The sequence below is a fragment of the Paroedura picta genome, chromosome 1 (genome assembly GCF_049243985.1).
Source record: "Paroedura picta isolate Pp20150507F chromosome 1, Ppicta_v3.0, whole genome shotgun sequence".
Taxonomy (NCBI): domain Eukaryota; kingdom Metazoa; phylum Chordata; class Lepidosauria; order Squamata; family Gekkonidae; genus Paroedura; species Paroedura picta.
In genome coordinates this window covers 128,127,518-128,139,525 of record NC_135369.1, presented here as the reverse complement: position 1 = coordinate 128,139,525, position 12,008 = coordinate 128,127,518, and the positions used below count along the sequence as shown (strand labels likewise).

Genomic DNA, 12,008 nt, shown 5'->3' with positions numbered 1-12,008 from the left:
TAGGCTCTATTGCAGTGATCCAATAGGACCATCCCCTGTGTCACTGCTATTATAAGTCATAATAAAACAATTACTTATTTTCTGGGATCTAGCTATTGTAGCGGTGGTACAATCCTTTACAGATATGCAGAATACTTTAAGGTTTGTCCCACACAACACAGAAAAATTAGGGGAGGAAAAGGAACTGATTTGGAAGCATACCCATAGTATGCTTCTGACTCAGGGGCATTATCTATTTGAGTCTACTCTTATATCCTTGATAATGGTTTCAGATAGGTATAGTTGGGGGGTGATTACTGATTTGACTGGTGAGACCTTTGCATGTGAGACCTTTAATTATTCTAGTGCTATGAATATTTATCCTTCCTTTTCATAAGAGTTGGATTTTTTATAAGAAAGCTATGATTTTTAAAACTAAAGTGTGAAGTAGCCTTTAGGTATCTTTACGATAGTAATTTTCCTCTCCAGGAAGTAAATGCTGTGAATTCTTCCATAGTAGTATACAAGGGGGGGGGGGGGGGGGGAATTGGAAAACAAAGCTTTGTTGGCTATGTGAACGTAAAAATCAAAATTTATCAGTGACCTAAAGATAAATCACTTTTGATTACTTGTTATATGGAACAATGGGGACCACCTATAGCATTTTGTTATGGCTCGCACAGGGGAAATTACCAATGCTGGCTTCTAACCTTTGTTTTATTAGAATAGGCTTCTATCTTTGGTAGTGCCATGATGGCATTTATGTCTTTCAAGTAGGCGGTAGGTGAAATGCCTGAAATGAAAAAGAGCACAACAGATTTATGATTCTAACAACCCGAATTCTTCCCTCAAAAATGATGACTATGAGTAATATTTTTACTCTGTAATTTGACCACTATAAATATTTGAGCATACTCCCACCAAAACAAAGGGACTCTTATGGTCTATTAAATTCAGTGGGGGATGTTTTACAAAAGGGGTTTGAGTTGAGTTTGAGTAGATTATGCCCTATTACACTTGTTGTTGTTGTTGTTATGTGCGAAGTCGTGTCCGACCCATCGCGACCCCATGGACAATGATCCTCCAGGCCTTCCTGTCCTCTACCATTCCCCGGAGTCCATTTAAGTTTGCACCTACTGCTTCAGTGACTCCATCCATCCACCTCATTCTCTGTCGTCCCCTTCTTCTTTTGCCCTCGATCTCTCCCAGCATTAGGCTCTTTTCCAGGGAGTCCTTCCTTCTCATGAGGTGGCCAAAATATTTGAGTTTCATCTTCAGGATCTGGCCTTCTAAAGAGCAGTCAGGGCTGATCTCCTCTAGGACTGACTGGTTTGTTCGCCTTGCAGTCCAAGGGACTCGCAAGAGTCTTCTCCAGCACCAGAGTTCAAAAGCCTCAATTCTTTGACGCTCGGCCTTCCTTATGGTCCAACTTTCGCAGCCATACATTGCAACTGGGAAGACCATAGCCTTGACTAAACGCACTTTTGTTGGCAGGGTGATGTCTCTGCTTTTTAGGATGCTGTCTAGATTTGCCATAGCTTTCCTCCCCAGGAGCAAGCGTCTTTTAATTTCTTTGCTGCAGTCCCCATCTGCAGTGATCTTGGAGCCCAGGAAAATAAAATCTGTCACTATCTCCATTTCTTCCCCTTCTATTTGCCAGGAATTGAGAGGGCCGGATGCCATGATCTTTGTTTTCTTGATGTTGAGTTTCAAGCCAACTTTTGCACTCTCCTCCTTCACCCGCATCAACAGGCTCTTTAGTTCCTCTTCACTTTCTGCCATTAGAGTGGTATCATCTGCATATCTGAGGTTGTTGATATTTCTCCCTGCAATCTTGATCCCAATTTGTGACTCCTCTAATCCCACATTTCTCATGATGTGCTCTGCATACAAGTTAAATAGGCAAGGCGACAGTATACAGCCTTGCCGAACTCCTTTCTCAATTTTGAACCAGTCAGTGATTCCATGTTCAGTTCTCACTGTTGCTTCTTGACCTGCATATAAATTTCTCAAGAGACAAATAAGATGCTCTGGTATTCCCATCTCTTTAAGCACTTGCCACAATTTGTTGTGCTCCACACAATCAAAGGCTTTAGCATAGTCAATGAAGCAGAAGTAGACGTTCTTCTGGTACTCCCTAGCTTTCTCCATGATCCAGCGTATGTTGGCAATTTGATCTCTAGTTCCTCTGCCTCTTCGAAATCCTGCCTGTACTTCTGGAAGTTCTCGGTCCACATATTGCTGGAGCCTAGCTTGTAGGATTTTGAGCATAACTTTGCTAGCATGAGAAATTAGTGCGATGGTGCGGTAGTTTGAACATTCTTTGGCATTGCCCTTCTTTGGGATTGGAATGTAAACTGACCTTTTCCAATCCTGTGGCCATTGCTGAGTTTTCCAAATTTGCTGGCATATTGAGTGTAGCACTTTTACTGCATCGTCCTTTAAGATTTTGAATAGTTCAACTGGAATGCTGTCACTACCACTAGCTTTATTGTTGCTCAGACTTCCTAAGGCCCATTTGACTTCACATTCCAGGATGTCTGGCTCCAGGTCAGTAACTACCCCATTGTGGTCATCAGGGATGTTAAGCTCGCTCTTGTATAGTTCTTCTGTATAATTTTGCCACCTTTGTTTGATCTCTTCTGCTTCTGTGAGGTCCCTACCATTTTGGTCCCTTATCATACCCATCTTTGCATGAAACGTTCTCTTCATATCTCCAATTTTCTTGAAAAGATCTCTGGTCCTCCCCATTCTATTGTTTTCTTCTATTTCTTTGCACTGTTCATTTAAGAAGGCATTCTTATCTCTTCTAGCTTTTCTCTGGAATTCTGCATTCAATTGGGTGTATCTTTCTCTTTCTCCCTTGCCTTTCACTTCCCTTCTCTCCTTAGCTATTTGTAAAGCTTCCTCAGACAGCCATTTTGATTTCTTGCATTTCTTTTTCTTTGGGATGGTTTTAGTTGCTACCTCTTGTACAATGTTGCGAACCTCCGTCCATAGTTCTTCAGGCACTCTGTCTATCAGATCTAATTCCTTAAATCTATTTGTCACCTCCACTGTGTATTCGTCGGGGATATGATTTAGTTCATACCTGAGTGGCCTAGTGCTTTCCCCTACTTTCTTCAATTTAAGCCTAAATTTTGCAACAAGAAGCTCATGATCTGAACCACAATCAGCTCCTGGTCTTGTTTTTATTGACTGGATAGAACTTTTCCATCTTTGGCTGCAGAGCACATAGTCAATCTGATTTCTGTGTTGACCGTCTGGTGATGTCCATGTATAGAGTCGTCTCTTGGGTTGCTGGAAAAGAGTGTTTGCTATGACCATTGTATTCTCTTGACAAAATTCTACCAGCCTGTGCCCTGCTTCATTTTGTACTCCAAGGCCAAACTTGCCTGTTATCCCGGTTATCTTTTGGCTTCCTACTTTAGCATTCCAATCCCCCATGATGATACGCACATCATTTTTGGGCGTTGCTTCTAGAAGGTGTTGTAGGGCTTCATAGAACTGATCAACTTCATCCTCTTCAGCAGCAGTGGTTGGGGCGTAGACCTGGATCACTGTGATGTTGAATGGTTTGCCTTGGATTCGAACTGAGATCATTCTGTCATTTTGGGGATTGTATCCCAAGACTGCTTTTCCTACTCTCTTATTGATTATGAAGGCTACTCCATTTCTTCTGCGAGATTCTTGTCCACAGTAGTATACCTGATGGTCATCTGAATTAAATTCACCCATTCCTGTCCATTTTAGTTCACTGATTCCTAAAATGTCGATGTTCAGTCTTCTCATTTCTTGTTTAACCACGTCCAGCTTGCCTTGATTCATGGATCTGACGTTCCAGGTTCCTATGGAATAAAAATCTTTACAGCATCGGACTGTCTTTTCGCCACCAGTTACTTCCACAACTGAGCGTCCTTTCGGCTTTGGCCCAGCCGCTTCATTCATTCTGGCGCTACTCGTACTAGCCGTCTGCTCATCCCCAGTAGCATATTGGACACCTTCCGACCTGAGGGGCTCATCTTCCGGCGTCATATCGTTATGCCTATTGGAACTGTCCATAGAGTTTTCATGGCAAAGATACTGGAGTGGTTTGCCATTTCCTTCTCCAGTGGATCACCTTTTGTCAGAGCTCTCAGCTATGACCTGTCCGTCTTGGGTGGCCCTGCACGGCATAGCTCATAGCTTCACTGAACTACGCAAGCCCCCTTGCCACAACAAGGCAGCGATCCTTGAAGGGGGACACTTATCCTATGTTAAATATAAAACTAGTTGATATTCTAGAATCACGAACTGGTGTAATATGGCCTGTACTTTAGTCAGCCTCCAGGTGGGGCCTGGAGATTTCTCAGAATTACAGCTGATCTCCTGGCTAGAGGGAGAAAATGGCTGCAGTGTGCTATGGAATTATGTCCTGTTGAGACCCCTCTCATCTCCAAACCCCATCTCCACAATCTCCAAGAAATTCCTAACTTGGAATTTACAACCTTACCCGTATTTCTTTTTGGTCTGTTGTTGAACTTAATCAGTTAACCATACTTATCTGGCATAATGGGACACATGTTGTTATTAATGAGACATTTTAGCTAAAATGTGTCTAGATTTTACTCTACAAAAAAATAAAAATAAAACCAGAGAATGAAGAAGGGAGAATCATGTAACCAAACTGTCTTTGCTATAACTCTAGCTTGTTGGGTGCTCTGTTTTGGCATCCCTTCTATTTGCAAAGTCATGCAGCCATCACCACTCAGATCCTATGTACCATTCACTGAGTTTTTTGGGAGGGAATGGTACTACCAGAATGTGCACAAATCCTGCTTCATAGCTAGGAAAAAGAATAGCTGATATGGCTGTATTGACATTGGTTAGAGAGGAATCCTATGAAGAAGATTAAAAAAGCCAGACAACTTATTTTCCTAATTTGCCTAAAGCATCAAAATTAGAAATTCCTGGGTTTATTGACTAGACCAGAGGCAATGACATAAGGCTATCTGGGAACATCATATTAATCTCTCTCTCTCTCTCTCTCTCTCTCTCTCTCTCTCTCTCTCTCTCTCGCATATTATTAGTTCTCTAATTATTAATTCCCTTTTTAAACTGGGAGAAAAATATGATTTGAACTACACTGAATGCAAAACATTTGGTGCATAATCTTCTGAGAAGTTTTCTGTTGCGATTCTTATTGAAATGACTATCAAGAGCCAAGTCTGACGAATCAACAATGCAAAGACTGTGAGTTCTCTGTTTGCTTTCCTCTTCTTTAAATCCAGGCACTAGCCCCCCTTCTTCCCCCCTAACCAATTTACAAGGGAATTCTTTCTTCGGACAGGAGGCAAGCCAGATAAATACACGTTAAAACAAACAAAAGAAAGAGCTTAAGAATTTGTTAAGGAGAGCTCAGCGGGAGATGTTGACAGAATACGGAGATTGACTAACTGATAATTCCTGATCGCCCGAACGCTCGCGAGACGCCCTGTCTGTGATCTGTGACTGTTTACAGCAATGGAAAACCTAACTAATGCACAGATGTTTCGTTTGTTATGCAAAGGCAACTCAGAGATACTGAAAGTAGTCAAAAAGGTTGAAAAGGAAATTCAAGATACCAAGAAAGAGCTCTCAGACAGAATCGACGGTTTGAAAAAAAATAGCTGATGAAAACACAACTCAGCTGACAACTCACCAAACGAGAATCCAATGTTTGGAAGTTAATCAACAGGAGTGGGAGAGAGTGGCAGAAAACAAATTCGAAGCCCTGGAAGTAGAATCTAAAGCTAGGAACGTAAAAATCAAAGGCATCTCGGAAGAATTTGGGAAAACAGACCTAAGGAAGGAAATCACCAAAAGCCTGGAAGACTACTTAGAGGAGGAAGAGATTCGGAATACAGAGTCTATTCAAAGGCGACCGCACACAAGAAGCAACTAAGAGACATCTTTGTGGGCTCTGACAGTAAGGCTGCAAGAAATATTCTACTAAAAAAGCATCAGGCGACGCCGCTGAGTTTGGTGGATCAAGAAGCACAAATATTTCAAGACCTACCAGCAGATACATCATGGATACAATTCCATCTTTTGCGACCACCTGAAGAATGTGACGAACAGCGGAGCAATTACCTGGTCTTTCTTAGGAAAGACAGCAGCAACTTTTATGTTAGGGCCAAAATACGATGGAAACTGACTATATATTACTTAAGATAATAACAGATTATATTCTCATATGTATCAACAATTACTTTGCTAAGAAAGACAGCAGTAACTTTTAGGTTAGGACTAATATGCGATGGGAACTGATTATATACTTCTTAAGATAATGACAGACTATACTCTCACATGTATCAACAATTATTTTGCTAGCTGGTTGTTTCTTTTTCTTTTCATCTTTCTGTAAATAAAATTAAAATATATAAATATATATATAAAAGAAATGACTATGATAATTCATTTGGAAGGAGCCTGCACTGGACAATATTTTGGTAGAAAATCGAGTTGCACTTAAAACAAATATTTGGTAGAAATCTGTAAAATTTCTCTGTGTTGGGGGAAAAGAATATGTATGTGGGCATATTCATATGTGATAAAAATGACATATTCAAGTTTTAATATAAATGACAATTGTATTATACTGTTAACTAGATTATAGTATGTCATTTCTAGCTGATACCTTTCAAAGCTAATGGAATAGAGCTGAATTATGTGTAATTGTGTGTAAAAACCACACAGTCTTTGTTGAACTATGTGATGATCAAGGGTTCTGGTTCCGTTAAACTTAAATAAAATTAGCACAGGGTCATGACTTGGTGCCTGACTAACAGTAGCTTAGCATTCACAAGTGGAATGCTCAAGTTCATGTAGGACTTCTTCAAAGATAGATCTGCCATAGTAGGTGAGGGGAAGCATTGTGGACTTTGTACTTGGGTTTTGATAGGCTTTCACACTGAAAAAAGCTGATCAAAGTAGAGTCTTGACATTGAGATAAAAGACATGGTTACAGGGAGAGTTGGATCATCAAACTGGGAGCTCTTGCTGATGTTAACTTTCAAGCTTTAAAAGAATGTGACAGGCTCTTAGAGCAGTGGTCGGTTCATCGGTGGACTCTGCATGCCTTTTGTGAAGTTCAGCCACCTCTGTGCAGTGTCTTTCACTGGCAGACAAGCAAATGAAAAAGAATGGCTCTGCTGATTTTGGTTTTCTGTGTAAAGTGTAAAAACTAAAAATGCATGCTTTATCCATAGTCTCCAAAGGAATACACATTTGTTTCAGATGTGAGACCAACCTCTACTTCCATGCTTTATCCATTGTGACCATGGCTTTTGGCACAGAAACCCCGTAGGAACTAGCTTTCAGGGAGTCTTATGAATAACTTCTGCAGATCCTGTGTTCTCTGTGAGTATGAAATAGATTTCACTACTTCTTTCATTATGCTTTAAGATGTGCATTGACTCTCAGTGAATTGCTCTTATGTCTGAAATAATATGCAGATGTCTTATTAAAATGAATAGTACACACCCCTGCCAGTCTATTCATTCCAGGACAGATTTTTCATTATGCCTTTTCAGATATGGGAGTGACTGTACATAGTGAGCAAGCTACAGGCTTGTGTGTTCCTCCCATTACAATGTTGGGCACTAAATGATGTGTGTGTGTGTAGACTAGTACATTATAAGAGAAGGTCTGATCTTATTTTCTTACAGATGTAGTCCTTTTGGGCTTTATGCATCTATGTAGTATATATACCGATGAAATTCCTATGACAGCAGTTCCCAGACAAAACAATCACAGGATTAGGAGAACAAGCAAAACTCCTTCAGTTCTCTCCATGCTACCACTGGAGAACCCAGGAAACTAAGAAAGTCCACAGCAGGGCAGGGGGGAGGGTTATGGTATTAAGTGATACCAAAGATCACTCAATGAACAACAGTTACAGCTAAGTGCGACTCTGTTTTTGTCATCATGGCTTCTGTACACTCCCACATTGAGAGAATAGCAAGCAAAGTGAATGAAGGAGGTGGGTGTGAATCCTTCCTGTACCATAATGACCTTTAGATTCAATTTTCATGGCCAGTTGCATGTTTATTTGGTCTTCTCCATATTTTCCAAACCTAAGTCTAGCTGAGCTGGCAAAAACCAAAGGAGGTGTTATTAAGCCCCTGTTATTGCAGTGTGAAATTTAGTCTGATTGCAGTAAAAGAAAATCAGAAAATGAACTTCCTCCTAAACATTTAAACACAAAGTTGAAACCATTGAGTCTTCAGGGAAGGGTGGTGTATAAATGTAAAAATAAATAAATAAAACCCATGGGGATTGAAAGCAGTTTGAAGCCATGACACAACGAGTAGTTTAAAGTGAAGTATTACTTCCTATCTGCAGTTTTAGCACTGCCAGCTGTGCCCCCCCTTAGAATCAGCATTTCCTCTTCAAAAAGGGCTGGGGTCTATAGTTACGTGTATTTGCATGGGGCATGTATCTAGGTATCTAGGCACCTGGATTGTCAAAGATATTTAATGATGAAGCCTCCTTTAAAATAAAGAATAGTTTTGAAGGATATCTTATTGGAGGAATCTTAATAAAATACTGAAGCATTGATAATGAAATCTGGTCATGGATATGAGTTGTCCAACTTGAAATTAAAAGCAGTCTAGGAACAGTTTTTCTGCAAGGAGAACACTTTCCTTAGTTATGGCTGTTCTTTCTATAATCTGTTAATTTTATGTTCTCATGTGTCCTTCCTTCTTGATTTCATCAGCCATTTTTATGCTGCTGGGTAACAAATCACACTCTTAAAGATTGTGAAAATTGTATCCAAATTGCATTTTACCATATTTTCTTTAATTCTCGAACTTTGAAAACCTTAATAAAAATACAGTTTTGCTCATGTTCCTGTTGAAATTAAAAAAACAATAATTTTATAGATGTTTCTGTGTCAGGCTAATTTCTCAGGCATATGCTGCAGTTGCTATTACCACTGTTTCCTTTGAAATGTGGGGTGTTCTGACTATTAACACAGAGCACCTGCAGTTGTGTGATGAAAACAATGAAAGAGTTTAAGGACATTTTCACAAACACTGAATAACATGTTCAATCTACTTTGCAACTTCATTTTACTATGTGAAATGACAAAATCCACCCACAAACGGTTGCTGAAGGGGATTGAAACTGCATTATTTATCATGTGTGGAAGTACTCACAGTGTCCTTTAAAAGGGCAAAGGGTGACTTGGATGAGAAGGAATATGTGACTAGGATTGTCTTACAACAGTTCCTTTTCTGGATCTGTCAAGTGCTATTTGATGTGCTGTCCAATGCGTTATCCTGTCATTGAACAGTTTTCTTGTACTCATTCAATGCAGTACAGTTGTCAGAATTATGGACTAGATTTATGTTTCTGATAGAATTGTGTCAAGATTAGATGGAAATAAAACTGGTTCCCAGATCTCCAAAATAGAACAATGTCATAAGAATCCCTGTTTTGCAGGGATGAAAACAGTAGTGTTACAACAACATTGCAATTCAAGACATGCCTTTCCCCCCAGGATTGAGTTGGATATTCCAGCTATCTGTGGCTTTACAATGTTAATGCCTAATGTTATTGTTGTGATAATCATAGTTTTTTTTTTTACAATGTTGGATTATTTATAGTGAAAAATATTAGGTAATGGTGTTCCTCTGACTAGCATTAGGTGTGTGCTAAAGACCTCTCTTCTTTCTGGCCATCAGCTTGTTATTGGCACAGCAGCAGAGATCCAAAGAAATGCAGCTGGTCCAGGTAATACAAAAACAATCCTGAATGAACAATATCCTATCTCCCAGATACCTGGGAGAGAAACTGTTGTAAAAGCCAAGTTCATGTAGAAAAGCCTTTCTCAATTTTTTAATTAGAGGCTCCTTGAATGCCTTTGGAGGGAGTATTTGATGGCTTCAGGTGGCTCACTCTGACTGAAGTGGAAAGCTTCAGGAAGGCCAAATACTTGCCCATTAGATCACTGCCCCTCATATTTTATCAAAATGAGTGATGAGAGGATAGGAGACCCTCTCCCTCTCCATGGGAGAATTCCCATAGGGGCTCAAAGAGGCAGTGGTCCACCCACTGCTGAAAACACAACAGCACTGGATCCACGGGATCCAGTCACTACCCCATTTTGTACCTAGCATTTCTGAGGAAGGTGATTGAAAGGGCTGCCATGAACCAATTACTAGCATATCTAGATGAAGCTTCAGTCTTGAATCCATTCCAGTCTGGCTTCCAGACTGACCATTGGGTGGAAATGGCATTGGTCAGCTGGATGGATGACCTCTGGAGACAGCTTGACTAGGGTGGGTTGGTGCTGCTTGTGTTACTGGATCTCATGGCAGTGCTCAACAGAATTGATCATGAATTGCTGGCTCACTGTCTCGCCAGTGATGGAATATGGGGGACAGCCCTTCAATAGCTGATCTCCTTCCTCCAATGTCACAGACAGAGGGTCACTGCTGGGGAGATGTAGCCCATTGATACCACCTCCATTGTGGGTTGCCACAAGGTGCAATTCTCTCCCCGAACATGTTTGACATTTTTCTACTTCCTTATAGACAGCTACCCAAATACACACCCAGACAGTCTTGCCAGACATCTGGAAGCAGAGAGAAATGGATCAAGAAGAGTCTTACTTGATTGGGAATGGCAGGAAACTCCAGATTTTAGATAGCGAGGGCCATTCCGCACCGGGATCCATGTTGCAAATTGGTTGCGGAACGAAAAATCGCCATTTTAAATAGTGGAATTTGTCGTTATGCATACCTCCTTTGTAGTGGAATCCAGTTGCGTTTCTATCATTTCCCACAGGTCTCCAGTCTCAGCAAAAATCGCCAGGAAGCAATATTGCCGTGCTGTGTCCCGCCCCTGGCCGTCAAGCAGCCAATGGGCGGCCATTATCATGCTCCCAAACAGCCCCTTTCACTTTAAGGAAGGTTTAAAAACACACACACACACACACACACACGTTGCAACGAATCTGCGTTGATTCGTTGCAATGGAGAGACCCATCCAGCTAGTAGGTGGTGTTTGAGCTGCTGTTTCATCGTTGCCACGCTCCCCCCGAATGAACCCCCCCCTCACGGGCGCGATTTTCGGCCGAAAATAGTGTGAAAAATAAAGGGAAAATAAACCAGCAAATGGGCCTCTGTGTTGCTTGTGCTTGGTGACTTTAAACAGAGGGACTGCAGCCGGGGAAGCCTCGCTGGGTAAACGAAGGCTTGCCGGTGTGTTGATCTCCGCTCGCTCGGAGAAAAAAATTGGCGATCGCTTCGCCGGAAGATCAGAGGAGAGAGCCAGGGGGAAGGACTTTGCAGAAACCGCAACAATGGTAATGCACAGAACTTTTCCGCTAGTGTTGCAGATTGGTTGCAGTAGTGTAGCGCTTTCCGGAGGGTGAATCCACTTTTTGGGATTTCCCTGAAAGCGCTACAACGAAGCGCTTTTTGCGGTTCGGTTTCAGGAGTGTTGCAGATTATCAACGATGTTGTGCATAATGGCAAAACTGTAGCGATTTCAATTTGTAACCATTGTGCTATTTTGGACGAGTGCGGAATGGCCCCGAATGTTCAGTTTTCACCCAGAAGCTGTTTTAAAGGTAAAGGTAAAGGTATCCCCTATGCAAGCACCGAGTCATGTCTGACCCTTGGGGTGACACCCTCCAGCGTTTTCTTGGCAGACTCAATACAGGGTGGTTTGCCAGTGCCTTCCCCAGTCATTACTGTTTACCCCCCAGCAAGCTGGGTACTCATTTTACCAACCTCGGAAGGATGGAAGGCTGAGTCAACCTTGAGCTGGCTGCTGGGATTGAACTCCCAGCCTCATGGCAAAGCTTTCAGATGGCTGCCTTACCACTCTGTGCCACAAGAGGCTCTTAGAAGCTGTTTTACTACTATTTTAATTGTTGCTATTATTTTAATTGTTATTTTAACCGTTTTAATCAAATTTAATTCTAATCTATATTCAGCCCCTACTGGTGCCGGGCCCCGAGGACTGTGGAATTTCCTGCATTCCGATAACGCGGG

General features: G+C 41.4%; 1 protein-coding gene across 6 annotated transcripts in view; it reads left to right on the top strand.

The window, feature by feature from the left end:
* GRIK2 (glutamate ionotropic receptor kainate type subunit 2) overlaps positions 1-12,008 on the top strand; it is a 624,521-nt gene that overhangs the window by 97,928 nt on the left and 514,585 nt on the right. Inside the window, exon 1 of one of the 6 annotated variants that reach the window (XM_077303370.1) lies at positions 7,242-7,359. The exons of the other annotated variants lie outside the window; for them this stretch is intronic. Within the exon in view, the coding sequence (XP_077159485.1) occupies positions 7,329-7,359 (31 nt within the window). The 5' untranslated portion in view covers positions 7,242-7,328. Of the gene's footprint in view, positions 1-7,241; positions 7,360-12,008 lie in introns of those variants that run through there. 6 annotated transcript variants of the gene reach the window in all.